The sequence below is a fragment of the Triturus cristatus genome, chromosome 1_2 (genome assembly GCF_964204655.1).
Source record: "Triturus cristatus chromosome 1_2, aTriCri1.1, whole genome shotgun sequence".
NCBI lineage: Eukaryota > Metazoa > Chordata > Amphibia > Caudata > Salamandridae > Triturus > Triturus cristatus.
The window spans coordinates 718,255,729-718,272,934 of NC_140580.1; the positions used below are offsets into that span (position 1 = coordinate 718,255,729).

Below are 17,206 nucleotides of genomic sequence, written 5' to 3' on the forward strand. Positions count from 1 at the left end.
TTTTGGTCGAATTTTTGTCGAATCCCCTTTGAATGGCTTGGTGTGCATGTGTATTAAATGTGCCCGTCAATAGCTACCCATGTTTGTATAAATAAACGACAAGGGTGTCTACCGGGATTAGGCATGGTAGGGCATTAGACATGTCAGAGCTTCACTAGTGGTGTAAATACATTCCACGTGGATTCATTGTATGCATAGTCGCCTTTTAATGAATATCACGCAAATCGTCATGATGATAGGTACGTACGGTTTGTCCAGCATGTCCTAGGTGTGTCTATAAATATATATTTTTTAAAAATAATAAAAAACAGTGGCCGGCCCTGGGGATTGGGGTCAAAAAAATATAATTAGGAGACAGGCCCTGGGGGATGGGGTCATCAGGGCCAATAAATTATAATAAGAAGGGGAACCACACAGCCCCCCTTCTTAAAAAATTAAAATAAATAAAAGACTGGCATCGTGCCGGAGGCCACGCCCCCTCCTTGCAGCACTCTGCAAACACGCCCCCTGGCGAGTTGTAAGTTGGGGAATTAATTCCTCTTCAATACTGAGGGTCCCTGAGGGCCAACTAGCCCAACAGGCATCTCCAGTACGCGCCAGGGAGCTGCGCTGCAGACAGGTGTTCTGAGGCCAAGCCCCTTTTTACACCTCTCTGCAACGCAGCTCTGTGGCGCTTACTGGAGGTACCTAGTGGTCTAGTTTGACCCTAGGGACCCTTAGGATTCAAGGGGACTTAATCTCTCAACTTAGAACAGCCACAGGGCGCGTTTACACAGTGGTGAAGGGAGGGGACGGGGCCTGAGGTGACGTGTGCAAACACGCACTATGGCACGTTTTAAATTGGGGATATAATTTTCCTTCAATACTGAGGGCCCCTGGGGGCTAACTAGCCCACCAAGTGCTTCCAGTAAGCGCCACTGAGCTGCATTGCAGAGAGGTGGTCCAGGCCGTGCCACTTTTTACACCTCTCTGCAACGCAGCTCTGTGGCACTTACTGGAGGTACCTAGTGGGCTAGTTGGACCCTAGGTATTCAAATGAACTTAATCTCCCAACTAAAAATGGATACAGGGCGTGGTTACACAGTGGTGAAGGGAGGGGACGGGGCCTGAGTTAACGTGTGCAAAAACGCCCTGTGGCCTGTTTTAAGAGGTAGTTTTAATCCCCCTGCCCTATTATATACTAGGGGCTTACAGAGGAGGTCATGCTAATCACAGGGCGACCCCAACGCATAATGTTCCCTAGTGTATGTAGGTGTTTTCACTGTATTCTAAGTGTCTTTTAACATAGCACTGGCTCTAGGACTGGTTAGTCAGACTCAGTTACCACCAGTATCCGTCTGAAAAAGTTGAGGGTACAGGATGATTTTGCAACAAGGCTTCTTTCTGCTCTTCTTTTTGTTCTTTCTGCACGTTATCCTTCTTCCTGCACTTTTCTTCGTCTTTGAGGACTTCTGTTGCTTCTTTCTGCACTTCTTTTTTTTCTTTCTGTGCATTTTTGCCTTCTTTCTTCACATGTCATATCTCTGTAGGCATAGTTAGAAATTAGCATTTAAAAAACCTTTGAAATTCACAGAAAAAAACCTAGGTTTCAGGCACGTTATAGTTAGGAATTAGCATTTAAAAAACCTCAATAATTCACTGAAAAACCCATAGGTTTCAGGGGTGTTATAGTTAGCTGGACTTTTCACTTGTACAAAACCATTGAAATTCCCCCGTTATAGTTAGTTCAGCTAACTATAACTCGCGCGCCTGCAATGCACTGCTGATGACGTCACATATTACATCACTCAAGACATGGTCAGTGACATCACTCATGACATCACTGATGACATCTCAAATGACATCACTGATGACATCACTGATGACATCATCCTTGTGATAGAGTGGCAGACCTCCTCTCACCCTAATATAACCTTTGATACACACATTCAAAAATAGAGACGAAACTTTTCAAAACAATGGACATACCAATACCAGTTACAACAACCTCTTCAGTAATTCTAAGATCCACATACACATCCACTCATTCACCAACAGTCCTATACAGTCACTCATACATGTACTCACTCATCATATGTACTCATACACCTATACATCCTGTTACACAATGCCACTCATCCATAGAGTTACTCACACACATAGTCACTCATGCTAATAAAGAATCAAACATACATTTACTTGCATATACAGTTATACACACACCACCACACTTACTTCTACGGAAACTTACACATACTTAGTCTTTTAAACAATCACTTATAGAAACACATACTTATTCATACAGGAACGCTTTCAATCTCTCACTCTCACATATACTCACTTATATACACCAATAGTCACATATACTAGTTTAAAACATATGTAGTTACTCATAAAGACACTATTGAGACAGTCATTCACTCACTAACACACCCATACACACACTCATCCACCCATACAGTCCTGCACACATGCTGTCTTCAACACATACAAAGAGTGAGTCACTCATTCATGCACCTATGCACTACGTAATACCCCCCACCGAACCATGCAGACACTCAGACTGATACTCAAAAAACCAACTAATAACCTATATAGACACCCATGTAGCTACTCACCAACCCATGCAGCCACTTATACACAAAGTGAGAGACTGATACAGATATTTACATATTTAAACATTACTCACTAAGCCATGTATTCACTATGATACACTTAATCAGTCAGTTACACAATCAATTTTTCAAAAACAAATCATTCATTTAGACACTTATATACCCATTTATTCTTCCATCGACCTTGAGATATACATATATAAAACATATTTAATTTTCAGAAAAACACACATTCACTGGATGATGTCATCAGTGATGTCATTTGAGATGTCATCAGTGATGTCATGAGTGATGTCACTGACCATGTCATGAGTGATGTAATATGTGACGTCATCAGCAGTGCATTGCGGGCGCGCGAGTTATAGTTAGCTGAACTAACTATAACAGGGGAATTTCAATGGTTTTGTACAAGTGAAAAGTCCAGCTAACTATACACCCCTGAAACCTATGGTTTTTTCAGTGAATTTCTGAGGTTTTTTAAATGCTAATTCCTAACTATAATGTGCCTGAAACCTATGGTTTTTTCTGTGAATATATATGTATATATATATATATATATATATATATATATATATATATATATATATATATATATATATATATACCCTTTCAAGCATAGAGTGATGCAGAAATTAGGTAAAAAAGAAACAGAGAACTCAGGGTAGTTCTCAAGTTTAGGTAGAAAGCAGCTGCTGTATAGAACACTTTCAACACCAGCGACACTCTAGATCTGCTCACCTCAAATGTCTGCTTTTCTATCAAAGCCTTTAAGCATAGGACTAGCACAATGCCGTCCACGCCAAGATAGAAAGGGACAAAGTCTTTTGACATTTCTACAGCAAAGTCTTTAAGCATAGGACTAGCACAGTGCTGTCCATGCTGAGCTGTAAAATGACAAAACCAGACCAGTGAAAATTCAGCAGTTATCGCTCACTCATGACATGGCTAGTGACATCACTGATGACATCCCCATCCCTGGGGCCGGTCTTTTAATTAAATGGGGGGAGGGATGCGCGCCCCCCTCCCAATGTCGATTACGACCTCAGGGACTCCATCCCCCAGGGCCCGGCTTTTCCTTTAAAATTGCGACCCCCTCCCCAGGCTGATTTTGGCCCCGGGGATCCCATCCCCCAGGGCCTGGCCTCTCAGTTGGGGACCACAGGGGACGCTCAAGGCCCCCGCGGTCTCTACTGGCTCCCCGCATCCTGCGAGGGCCGGCATTGCTTTTGGACAGAGGAAGCTTCTGAATATGCAGCTCCCTCTGTCCAAAACCAATTCTACTCCTCTTCATTGAAGCGAGAGTATTTTACATGCTCTCACTTGTACGAAGCGAAGCAGTGTTTGCTATGGCTTGACGAGAGTGGTGCTTCTGCCTAGCCATAGCAAACTGCAATGTCCCGGGAGTGGGCACCCCAGGACATTGCTGGAGCCGGCCCTGTAAAATGTGAGGTCATAAGCAGTGCATTGCGGGGGCATAAGTTATAATTTGCTCAGGTAACTATAACTGCTGAATTTCTCTGGTTTTGTTCAAGTAAAATGTGAGCCTAAATATTACATCCCTGTAACCTTTGGATTTTTCAGTGAATTTCTAAGGTTTTTTAAACATTTTATTTCCTAACTCTAACGTCTCTGTAACCTTTGTTTTTTTCCAGTGAATTTCCCAAGGTTTTTTAAAAATCTATTTCCTTACTATAACGTCCCTGTAAACATTGGTTTTGTAAGTGGATTTCTAAGGTTTTTTAATTGTATTTCCTATGTGTTACCTGTAATCTTTGAGTGAATGTGTGAGTGAGTGCATGAGTGTCTCATTTGGTGTGTGAGTGAGTGTCTCAATGGGTGTATGAGTGGGTGTGTGTGTCTGAATGGGCCTGGGAGTGGCTGCATAAGTGTCTCACTGGGTGCGTGAGTGGGTGCATGAGTGTCTGAGTGGGTCTGTGAGTGGGTACCCAAGTATCTGAGTGGGTGCTTGAGTGTCTGAGTGAGTGTCTGATTGGCTCTGTGTGTGGGTGTGAGCTTGTCTGAGTGGGTTTGCGAGTGCCACCTTGTGTGTGGGTGTGTCAGTCTGTGAGTGGGTGAATGAGTCTCTGAGTGGGTACATGAGTGTCTGAGTGAGTGTTTCAGTGGGTCTGTGAGTAGGTGTGAGTGGGTTTGGGAGTGCCTCCATGAGTGTGAGTCAATCTGTGAGTGGTGTGTGTGTCTTTGAGTGGATCTGTGAGTAGCTGTGTGAGTGTCTGAGTGGGCATGTGAGTGGATGCTTGAGTGTCTGAGTGGGTCTATGAGTGGGTGTCATAATGTCTGAGTGGCTTTGTGAGTGCCTTCATAAGCGTGTGAGTCAATCCATGATTAAGTACATGAGTGTCTGAGTGGGTCTGTAAGTGAATGCATGAGTCTGAGTGGGTATGTGAGTGGGTGCATGAGTCTCTGAGTGGGTCTTTGAATGAGTGCATGAGTCTCTGGGTTTGTGAGTGGGTGTGTCAGTCCGAGTGAGTCTGTGAGTAGGTGCATGAGTTTCTGAGTGAGTCTGTAAATCGATGCATGAGTGTCTAAGTGGGTCTGTGAGCGGGTGAGTGAGTCTCTGAGTGGGTTGTGAGTGGGTGTATGAGTGTCTCATTGGGTCTGTGAGTGGGTGTGAGAGTCTTTTAGTGGGTGTGTGATAGTCTGAGTGCTCTGTTTTGACCTCTTCTGCTCTGTTTTGCCTTTTCTGCTAGTTTTTGTGCCTTCTGTTTTGACTTTCCTTTTTGTTTTTCTACTCTCTGTTTTGCCTTTTTCTGCTCCTTTTCTGCTCTCTGTTTTGCCTTTTCAGCTTATTTTTCTTCCCTATGTTTTGCCTTTCCTGGTTATTTTTCTTCTCTCTGTTTTGTCTTTCCTGCTTGTTTTTCTGCCCTGTTTTTACACCTAAACGCCCCAGGGACCACCACCTCCCTGGTGCTTTTCTTTTATTAAGAAGGGGAGCCGGCTGAACCCTCCTCCATTTAGGACCAAGAGCTCTTGGGACCCCCACCTCCAGGTGCTTTATTTTTTACTAAAGGATGTGGGCCGCACGAACCATCCCCTCCTGGGGCTGTCGTGTCCCGGGGACCATGGCCTACCAGGAGCTAACTTAATATTATGCTGGGTTGCGCGGACCCCCTGGACCATGGCACCACCACCTCCCCAGGGTCAAATACTTTAATTAAAGTGGGATGGGGGCTGTGCCATCCCCCTCCCTAGGCTGATTTCAGACCCGGGAACCCCATCCCGTGGGGCCCGCTTTTGAATTGCTGGATGCCCTGGAGCCCACCCAGGCCACCCAGTCACCACTGTTGGGGACCGCAAGGGGAGCCTCAAGGCTCATGCGCTCTCTTCCTGCTCCCCGTGTTTGCTCAGACCTGATGGGACCTGTCAAAGCGCTTGCCAATTCAGAGAAAACAGCTATGTCTCCGGTGTGGACACCCTGGGGCTTAGCAGGAGCCGGCCCTGGGGGTTGGCGGTCACCAGGGACATTAATGATGCTGTAGAGTATCAGCAAAATGCTGTGCAGCAGGGCCAAAAACGTTTACAAAAGTAAAAAATGTTGTGATGGCGCGGCAGCAAAAGCCATGCAACTTTGTAGATGGATGTATACATCCTAATAAATGCGTGGCTAAAAAAACAAAGCAGTAGGCACCATTTTTTTATTTACTGATCTAAGACTAGGCTAGGACTACGTCGTCCCTAGTAAACTTTGCAAGGAAATTAGGGAGAAGACCTCCATGGGAACGTTTACAGATTTATAAAGCGAAGTGCGTCTCTGCAGCGATGTATGGAGCGGGAGTATGGGGTTTTGTGGAGACTCAGTCACTTCAAACCGTGGAGAATATCTTTTTGAGATATATTTTAGCTGTTCCCAGTAGTATCTCAGCATATGTCTGTCACTCAGAGCTCGGGCTTCCTTTTATTTCTGATCTGATAAAAATGCAGATAGCTTAAAGCTTGAAGGTGCACTGCTGATCCCATGGCTGAGGTTTATTAGAAATTTTATGTCCGATCTTGGCCACTCGGAATACTATAATAATCCGAGTTCAATGCAACTGATCAGTAGAAAGGAATTAAAAAAACAGGGCCTACTTCACTTGGACTCAATTAGATTGGCTAGCGAGAGCTCAAAACCAACTGTGCAATATAATCAATTGATTTTATCCTCTTTTAATTTTCAATCCTATTTATTGATTGTACCCAGTGGCTATGACAGATTTTTATTAACCCGTTTTAGATGTAACACAGGCTAGTAAGTTTCCCAGGAATGAATGATTGGTCGCGAACTTTAGGACCGTGTCCGTGTGACAACCGTTCGGACCAATCGACAATTCATGTCCTGTTATTTTGTAGGTTTTATAGTAACGTGAAGAAACTGTGGATTGCCCTGATTCTAAAGGAGCTGGGCCTGAGACAATGCCGCCCTGCTTTGCTGGTGCTGCAGCTCCTGGACGATGTACATAGAGCTTGGCGGATTGGCACATTCTTAAAAAAAGTCCTTAGCCACCGGAAATGTATTACTTTGTAACTTTGGAGACTATTAAGATTGTTTGTGTGTTCATTTTATTAATGTAATCATGTATAGTTTTTTACATTTCACAATTTTAATGAATGAATTATCTATATGTACTTTTATGGTTGTCTCAAAAAGCAATCGAATAAAGTCTCTTTTGATTTGATTTGATTTATTTACTGATCCGTGATTGATCAGTGAATTCAAAAAAATTTTTAAACTACTTTGAAATCTGTTGCAATGGAAGGAAGTCCAAGTAGCTGTAGAGTAAGTTATATCAAGAAGATTGATTGAAACTTAGTTACAGGTTATTAAAATAGTAAGTAAATAGCAGGCAGCATATAGCGGATGGCTCCACCAGGAGTAGCCTTCTTGCTGCTCATCCCACACACTCCAGCTGACACTCTACACCTCACCAGACACTGAAGCAATCCATTACAGCACCAAGCTCCCCAGCATTCCACTAAATCACCAAGCACTCCAGCACTTATCCTGGCTGGGCAGCAGGGAAGGTGTTACTAAGGAAAGGGTGTATAGTAACGACTCAAGCCACAACAAAATCTTTTTTTTTTTAAAGGCTGATGGGCCAATAGCAATTTGCTGCCTGGTCCTTCCCAACAAACAAAAAAAGATTAAAAAAACAAAGACGATGGAAAGGAGAGCAGTGGAGGAGCAGATGAGGTAAGCAATGGGGAGTGGGTGGAGGAAGGGTAAAAGCAGTCCACAAAGTATAGCAACATGAGGGACATGTGGAGAAACATTCACCTGAGACAGCAACATGGGAACGTTGAAGAGGCAGAGAGTTTGGCGGGGGAGAAGCACACAAGAAAGAGGTTGGAATATGAAGGAAGTAACAACACAGAGGGCGGGTATTTGACTGGGGAGGATCACAGAAAGGAGAGAGGTGGGGAAGACATGGTGTCTCATGGAGTGCTTAAGCAAAAAAAAAAAAAAAGAGTTCAATAAAAGTGAGCTGTGGAAGGATAGAAGCTTGCCACTAAGAGAGATGGTAAAGAGGCTATGCTCCAGGGGAGGTACAAACACAGGTTGGGCACGCTGGGAAAAGGAAAGTTATTGTATAAGAAGCAAGCAAATAAGAGTGACAAAGAAGCCAACCAAAGACTCCTGTACGTTCTAGGTATAACAACAATAGGACTTTTCTAAGCAGACAGATTGTGCTATCAGGTAGGCTCGACCTAAAAATGTAGCACTTAAGGCAGGAAATGTGATATTTATGTCTCTTGACCAGGGAACGTGATATTTATGTCATCTCGGTAGTTTCACAAAAGGATCTCCATTTCTGTGATATTCAGTTATTATGTGCAGTATATATACAATTTCATTGCCAAAGACTGACATGTCTCCGTTACCATTGGTCTTCAGAGAAGTAAACTGCCGGAGAAGGGTTGGCTCCCTCTTTTGCACATCAAAACTTCTTCCCGAATATTTCCTTTTATTGTTTTGTTATGCAGTGATTATTCCATTCGAATCATGCACCCTTTGAGACAAGAAAATACCAAACCAGTGGCCTGACTCTTAAGTGGAAAACCATATTGGAAAGCCCACAGTCCACTCTAACACCATATCCTGGACTCCTCGCTACTCTAGGCTCTGCAGCATCTGAGTAACCATTACCACGAACACCAAAAAGTGATCCTTTACAGATGACAAATTTGGCTCGCATAATTTGGAAATGTGGCATCCTCTATTTTAAAATTTGCTCTTGGAGAAATGAGTAAAATATCAACAACAAAAGAAATTTAGGAAAAAAATGTCAGGTACTTTAAGTTATTTCAAAATCTAAAGTTGTGGATTTGCATTCAGAGTTTCAGAGCACTGAAAGTGGAATAAGGATTGCAGGCGGAGTGCAAGTGTAATCTGAAACTTCTACATCCTCGAAATGCATAGGCTGTTTGAGAAGCCATTCAGTAGGATTGAGGATGATACCTATTTAAAAATCTTTCAAAACAAATTATGACTCCGTTCTCTGGCGCTAGCCTCCCTTTATTTGGGACAGTTGCTATTTCTGCTCTGAGTCCGTGGCATTTGGAAAGAACCCAAACCGGTGCCAAAGACAGTCAGGTCCATGGTGATCTCATGTCCTCACGGCCTTCTCAAATAAGATGAGTTATTGGTTCATTGAATCTGTCAACTGTACAACTAGAATGCAAGAGGGACTATGTACTTCATCATAGGAGTTTGTGAGAACAGATGGTGCACAAGCTTAAATTAGAAAACATTTTTCTGTTAAAAGTAAATTTCAACGCCCTTTGTCAAATACTTTTAATGATGGACTCTTCCACTTCCAAGGTTCTGAGGGATTTTGGGGACTATGAGATGGTAAAATGTTATGAAAGAGCTGAATGCTGCTTTCTGCAAACCACTAAGTTAGGAGGCAAGGCCTCCTCTTAAAGTGATGTAGCCATAAATACACAGTGAGAATGACTTTGCTCACAGATGTCTAAGTATGAACCATGCAGTAGCAGGAAAACTCCAGACTATCCCATAATAAACCCCCACTCAGGCACATCAGTGGTTTATTCAGGGACAATCTGGTGCTCTTTCGCCAGAAGTGTCACATGCAGAACACGTTGCCCTGCATCGGAACTCTCTGGCCAGGACTGATAGATAGGATTGCTCATGTATCTGACCTGTATCCCTCCAAGATAAATTCTCCCTTGCTGTTCTGTAGCGTCTGCAGCTGTCTGCATGTTGCTGAGTTAGCAGCATATATAATGTATTTGCCTTGGGGTTTGAAACCTGAGATTCTGCGTCTGGGCCCATGGAGAGGGAGGAGGGCGACCCAGAGGAAAGCTTGATGCAGGAGCACCTGTGTGGTGGAATACCAAAGACTCCCATATTCCCATTCCTAAATAACAGATTGTGAGAGGAAAGCCATGTGAAAAGGAATTTAATGTGAGAGGATCAGATGTGAGAGGGGTCAGAGGGTGTGAGAGGGCAGATAGATGACTGGACAGAGTATGTGCCAGAAGGGCAAGACTATGAGAGAACAGGATGTGTGAGGACTGTGTGTGAGAAGTTAGAGGGTATGAGTTAAATGTGATGTGAGAGGATGGGATTCCACGAGTGTGTAGAGAGAACAGACATTCATAGGGTCTAGAGGTTGTGTATTTATTGCCTGCAACAATTACAAAGTACAGTAATGTGAGAGTACCCTAAAATCAAAATCTACTCTGTTGTATAGTACTGTGCCATTCTTAATTGTACTTGATCTAAAACTTGGCAGGTTACTATGCCTTCCCATCACCACCTTCAAACTTGAAGGAGGTGTTTGGAGTGGAGGCCTGCCATTGGGCATCTCACAGCGTGGTCAGCACTGGTGAGTTACTTCAATCCGATTTAGTTGTGGGTGCCTGCATCCATTCGTACTAGTAAAACATCCAATTGTCCCATTCAACATTCAACCCTGGTTGGTAAAAGTCTAATTCTTTGAAGGCCTCCTAACCAGCATATGCACGCCATATTTACCCTTGTATAACAATGCGGACCACTGTTTAATGCCTTTTTCACTGTGTATGTTTTTTTTTCTTTCTCCTATCGTCTTTGTTTTTTTGTGTGTCTACCTCTCTCGTTAAATTTGCTGTATGTATACAGTTAACTCTATTATTTCCCATTATTTAATCTCTGTTTATACTTTGGTTAATCTGATTTCTTATAGCTCTTTCTATTAACCTATATTTGCATTTTTCGTTGGCCATATTTCTTTTTGTGTACATTGTTCTCTCATTATCTTACATTTTCCCGGTATCTGTATTAGTTTCTATTATTTCCAGTTGCTGTAGTTTTGGTCTCTTTTGTGACCCACTAATTTTTCTGTTTTTGGTCTGTCTCGCTTTTATATACTATTTGCCTGTCTATCTTTCTCGTGTCTGTCTTTCCTCTATATGCATCTCTGACTCCTCAGTAGTCATTTGTTGCCAGCTGCATTTTGGTGCTTGTTACCTTATTAATTTCGCCTTCTTCTTTTATTTTCAGGGATAAATATCAGCCCATCCCTGGTGATGGAATACAGGCCCCTACCGGACTTTCAGCCACACCTTAAGTCTTTACCCTATGGCCGGGAGAGTGGACCCATGCGGACCCCAAGCATCGGAGAGACCCCAGCCAGAGGGGATGCTGGCCTCAGTACTGTACGACATCATGTCGCTGTCTACCAGCAAGACAGTGTGTCCTTTGGGGATATGCCCAACGTGTGGGCTGACTACAGGGTCTACCAATGCACTCCAGACAATCAGGGCCCTCTCTGCGCCACTGTTAACAGACTTGAGACACCGGTAAGTCCGGGGTTAAGACACGACCACTGGGCCTTGAACTGTCAGAGCTACGCAGACCGACCACCCACCGGCAGGAATCAAGACTCCAGTGGCCCCAACATGAAGGACAGTGAAGGACGTGACCCAAGAGGTGGCGTTGGGTGCCCTGGCCCACCGACAGACGAAGTTGGGTGTCCCACCCCTCAGGGGAGGCAAGTGGTGGGGAAGGCCGATAGCTGGCCCCATGATACATCCTTTGGTCCCCCTGGATCCTCCTCTTCCTCACACAGTGACTCCTCGTTGGATGGGCTATTGGCTGGGCTCCAAAGCCCCAAGTTGCAGCGCCGAGCTTCGCAGGGATCGGACAGGGACAAGTCTGCATGTAAGTCAGTTTACAACTCTTCAAAAGATGCTCAAAACAAAGATAAACATGAGCAAACAATGCTCTGAATAAACACTAGAAAAGGACTGATAAAGTCTGTTCTATTCACCTCACCCATGTATTTCCCACCATTAATAATTAACAAGTAAATGGCCAGCCAGTCTTACTGTCCAAGCAAATATATTACAGGTTGACATAAAGTAAAGACATTGTATTCCGTAGGGAGGTTTACCACATTACAGAGGTTTTACTATTGTCCTGTCAAAATATCGAATCTAGAATATCGACTACCACTATATCGTGATGGTGAGTATATTTAGATATGTTTAGATGACTGTCCTCAACTCCACAGTATCGATATGTAATTATGTTAAACATTTAGTTAATATTTTGGTTACTATATTATGGCAGGACGAAATTATTTGCATTAATATTGTGGTATGCAACCTCTCTAGAGCAGCTGTCTTACTTTGCCTTCTCAAGCGATAGAATGGCCGATGTACGTAGCAAATCCAACCTCAATCGATTGCAAACAAAAGCAGGGAAAGGACCTTGTTGCAGTGTAATTGACTGTAACGTTACAAACTTGTGCTGACCCTTGATAACTTTGTGTGTGATCCAGTATGTGTTCATTACTCATAGTTACCTATCCATATCTAATTAAATTAATTAATTAACTTTATTTAGGGGTGTTTATAAAGCGCATCGCTCATCCCCTACGGGATATCACAGCGCTGTAAAGCTCTTTCTCATTTCATCTATGCAACAAAAAAAAAACACAGCAGGCCCTCTAATAATACAGAAAGGACATTAACTGAAAGCAGCCAAGTTATTAATTTCTTTCAGAATTGAAGATGGTTATCAGTAAGGTGGAGATCCAGAGGTAGAGAGTTCCACTGAACTGCTGCCAGGTATTAAAATAAGCGTCCGCTTGTTCTGGCTTTCCTCATTCGTGTGGACTTCGCTAGGGCCAAATTGCTGGGTCTCAGTTTCCGTACAGGCCTAGAAAATTCAACTATGGCCCGTAGAATCTTGGGCCCGGTGTTATACAAGGCATTGTGAGCATGGCATAGAAGTTTAACGCCAGCTGTTCTCGGAACTGGTAGCCAGTGTAGAGCTGTCAGGCAAGCTGATGCTGAGCCAAATCAGTCTATGTTACAAATTAGCTTGGCTACGACATTTTTAATTACATGTAATCTCGTAAAGAGGTAATCTGCCATGCTCACAGAGAGGGCCTTACCATAGTCCAAACGACTAGTAATCAGAGCCTGGACTATGGTTTTCCACCAACCAATTAGAATCCAATTAAATAACCTTCTCAACAATTTGAGAATGCCGAAGCATTTACCGCAAGCGGCTTTGACATGTTCTTGCATAGGAAGAGAGTCATCCACAATCACCCCAAGGTTTTTGGCCGATTTCTTAGGGGTAGGTATATCCTCCAGAGAATCTGACCACCACGCAGCATCCCAAATTAGGTGGTCCCCACCTAATAGCAGGATGTCAGTTTTATCTGTGTTTAACTTTAAACAGTGATTGGTCATCCATCGTGCTATTTCGGTTCCGCATTCCTGTAACTTTCCTTGGGTTTCCTCTTGTTTCTCACCCAGCGATATAATGATATAATAAACTGGGTATCGTCGGCATAAGAGCAGACATCAAATTCCCATTTCCTTGCAATTTATGCTGATGGAGACATGTACATGTTGAAAGGAGTCGGGCTCAAGGAAGAGCCTTGTGGCCTCCCCAAACAGATTTGTGGGAATGGGATCTAAAAGTGCCAAGCTGAATTAAGTATCATCTCTCTTTCAAGAAGAAACAAAACCATTGGGGAGACTTCAAATGTAAGCCAATATCACAAAGTTTGTTAATCAACCAGCTATGCAGGACCGTGTCGAAATCCGTGGAAAAGTCAAGTAAGATCAGGGCAGCAGTCTTTCCCTGATCTACTGCTAACCTGATGTCATCGAAAACGGCTAGCAACATAGACTCAATGCTGTTATTGGCACAAAAACCAGTCTGTGAGGGATCTGATAAATTGTTAGTTCCTAGGAAATTAATCAATTGCCTATTCACCAATTTCTCCAAGATTTTGACATCCATGGAAGGAGTGATATAGACCGGCAGTTAGCAAGGAATGAAACATCCAATCCAGGTTTTATGGCCAAAGGTAGCAATATCGCTTCCTTCCCAGTGGGGGCTCCTCCGCTAAGGTGGAGGAGCGTCGCCTCACTGAGCAATTCAAAACTGAAAAATGAAATTATAACGCTTCGTTATTATCATTTTATTTAACCGTACTGGTTTAGTTGGTTGGGAGGGCGGGGCAGGACTGGGCTGTTTAGAGCTGGGGGGAGTTGTAGGCACTTCCTAATTGGGAAATAGCCATCACATTGCATGCGTTACAACACATGCGATTACAACGCGGTCGTAACAACGACCGCGTTGTTACATTGCAGTACCATTACAACGCAAGTCGTTACAACGACTTGCTTTAGGGGGCGCTCTAAACTAAGGAATAGTATAATTTACTATTCCAACACCTTCCCTACTGTTGCACACACTTGAGTTGGAATAGTTAATTATACTATTCCTAAGTCCAGCGCGCCCCCTACAGCAAGTCGTTGTAACGACTTGCGTTGTAATGGTACTGTGATGTAACAACATGGTCGTTGTAACGACCATGTTGTAATCGCATGTGTTGTAAACGCATGCAATGTAAACATCTATATTCTTCCTAAGTGCGCATGACATTTTGGCCGGCCCTCTTAGTCCGGCCTTTGATGGTTCTCCACCCAGGCTGTATTACAGCCTGGGTGAGCGCTAAACCACGGCGCTCAGACCAATCACTTTGGTGCTTTAAAGCAGCATTGTGATTAGTCAGGGGAGTGTGGGAGGCTGTGTGCTTCCTGGTTTCTGCTGCCGGATAGAAAAAAAGAAGACGGAGAAGAGGCCGACCGAATCCAGGCAAATGTGTTTTGTTTTTATTTATTCCCTCCGCTCCCCTCCCCCCGCACTCCTCCCAACCCCCGCTTGGTAGCAGCCGCAACTGTTCCTTCCTACACTCTCGATTATTTGCTTTATCGAGGGATTGATTAAAAATTTGTATGAAGTAGGGACAAAGACTAGCCATTAAACGAGAATAAATAAAGTGCACGCAGGGGTCAAAAGGGGATCCAGACTTGACCTCTGTTGTCAACTTTTTGACCTGCTATTCTGTGATCTGTTCAAAGGCACCGAGGTGGGTGATGGCCTTAGGGTGGGGGTCCATAGAGAACCACAGAGAATCCTCTAAAGATTGTTGGGCCTTGAAAGATTAATATATCCTGTCAATCTAGTCTGTAAAATAATTCCCCAAATCCTCACAACGGGCCTCAGAGGGGGGAATTGATAAAGGTAGGCAGATCGGCTGAGTAAGCTCATTTACAATTTAAATTTTTTCTTTTGAGGAACTACTATTTTCTTCGATTCGTCTAATAAAGTAGTCTTTCTTGGCTCTCCTCAGAGCTTTATGATATTGTTTTAGTTCTTCTTTATATTTTAAATGACCGATTCATCTCTCGAAGCCCTCCATTCTGTTCGAATCTCTTGCATTTTCCTTTGTTTATTTTTAATTCCACAGAATATCATTTTCGGAAGGGTCCCTTCTGGAGGATTCACTGACTTTCAGGGGCGGGCATTTGTCTAAGGAGCTTAAAATCATCTCATGAAATGAAATAAACTACAGGTTAGCACTTCTTGATTTGGATCCACATTGCCACAGAGAACCTTACTAGTGTATAAAGTGCTGTTCTGTTTACCCATTACCTTTATTCAGACATTTAATGCTTATCTTTTATGTATTCATCTCTTCATCAAATCAGTTTCAACAGCAAGTAGAACCCAGTCTACTTGCCAGCTCGCTGTGAAGGCAAAGAGAAAACTAATATTGACAAACGTAAATAGCTTGGGGTTTGGAAGCAGACTAAAGTGCTCAAGTGTGAAAAGTCCTGAAATGCATTAATTGTGAGCTTTCAAAACAAAGGATAACATAGTGCTTTACAATAATCTTAGATCACCTCGAATGGGTGATTGTGTCCTGTTACCTGTTGTGCTATGGTGTGTTGGTGAAAGCATATCAAGGTTTATGTATAGCACCCTGTTGTAATTTAATTTTTTTTAATGATGTATATTAGTACTTTTGAAACATTTTTTTAAAATGTATTAATCGGCATCCAAGTGATAACAACTCTCATTAATACCTTTATTTGTTTCTGCTTACCTTATTTTTATGAAGTGAATAACAGTAGCTGAGAAAGTAGAGTTAGGTTACAACTAAGTACAGAAGTGTCCAGTCCGAATATGTATTCTTTTCCCTTTAATTTAGTGGTGAACAAGAGTACTATTCCATTGTTAATGAAGAAAAATCACTTCTTTTTTAGTCCCATCATATCACCTCAGTAAAACTTTTAATTCGGATTTTCATTCCATAAATTGGTAATTCAAATATTAATATATAGGACAATACCATACTGCAGTCTTATCTTACGTTGTAGTAGATAGATCTTTCAATATAATTCATAGCGTCAGAGCTTTAGCCCAAAAATGTACTGATCCATTCTTGATCAATCCAAAAGGAGTATTATATCAAGTTTGATCATTAACAGTTCTAATAAACTCTGCTGCTTAAAATAAAATACATTTCTTACTCAGTTGCTAAATAATGCATATACAGTAGTCTGTCCAAAATTCAATGATATTTATCTCTTTACTCTAAGCAGCAATAAAGTGTTGACTACAAAGATTGTTTTCTGTCAACAGTTACCTTGTATCAGTAGGAAACACTTCTCATTTTCTTCTGTTTGTACAGGCACCTGTACAAGGGTTGCCTGTAATCCACTTGGTGGTAGAAGCACATAATTGCAAACATCCGACTAGGACCTTTGCGTATAGAGATCGTACATTGACCAAGTTGATATAGATACATTTCACACATTGGCAACACCTTATGTAATATATATTCAGTCCAAAACCTGGATCATATATGGCATTTATAATATGTACTTAACCAAGTGATGGCACACAAAGTTGTGCTCAGAAGCCTACCGCTGGCGTTACTGACTAAATACCGAGGCTGCGATATCTTGATTCCACTTTAATCTGCCACCAGACATCCCCTGCCTCATTATCTTATTCTCGCAGGTTCCTCTTTTTCCCTTTGTCATGGTTTTTCTGTCTTTTCTCTTTATCCTTCTTTACCCTTTGTGTGTTTTCACTCTCTTGCTCTAGGTCAAAGTTTGATGAGGAAAAATAAGGGCGGATCCGCAAAAATAGTGATTGTGGACCTCGTCTTCAAATACCAGATCAAATAAAGCACGGGGCTCAGCCCACACATAATTCAAACCAAGCCTTAAGGGGTGTTTTGTACAAGTCCTATCCAGAGCAACTGCGGCCCAAAATGTCCCAGAGCGTG

The 17,206-nt window shown here is 42.7% G+C and overlaps 1 protein-coding gene across 2 annotated transcripts in view; it reads left to right on the forward strand.

Annotated features, from left to right (window-relative positions):
• Nucleotides 1-17,206, forward strand: part of ARHGEF19 (Rho guanine nucleotide exchange factor 19) — a 305,405-nt gene that overhangs the window by 77,797 nt on the left and 210,402 nt on the right. For both annotated transcript variants that reach the window (XM_085608601.1, XM_085608602.1), the window contains one exon: nt 11,098-11,757. In XM_085608601.1, the coding sequence (XP_085464727.1) occupies nt 11,124-11,757 (634 nt within the window). In that variant the 5' untranslated portion in view covers nt 11,098-11,123. The remainder of the gene's footprint in view (nt 1-11,097; nt 11,758-17,206) is intronic.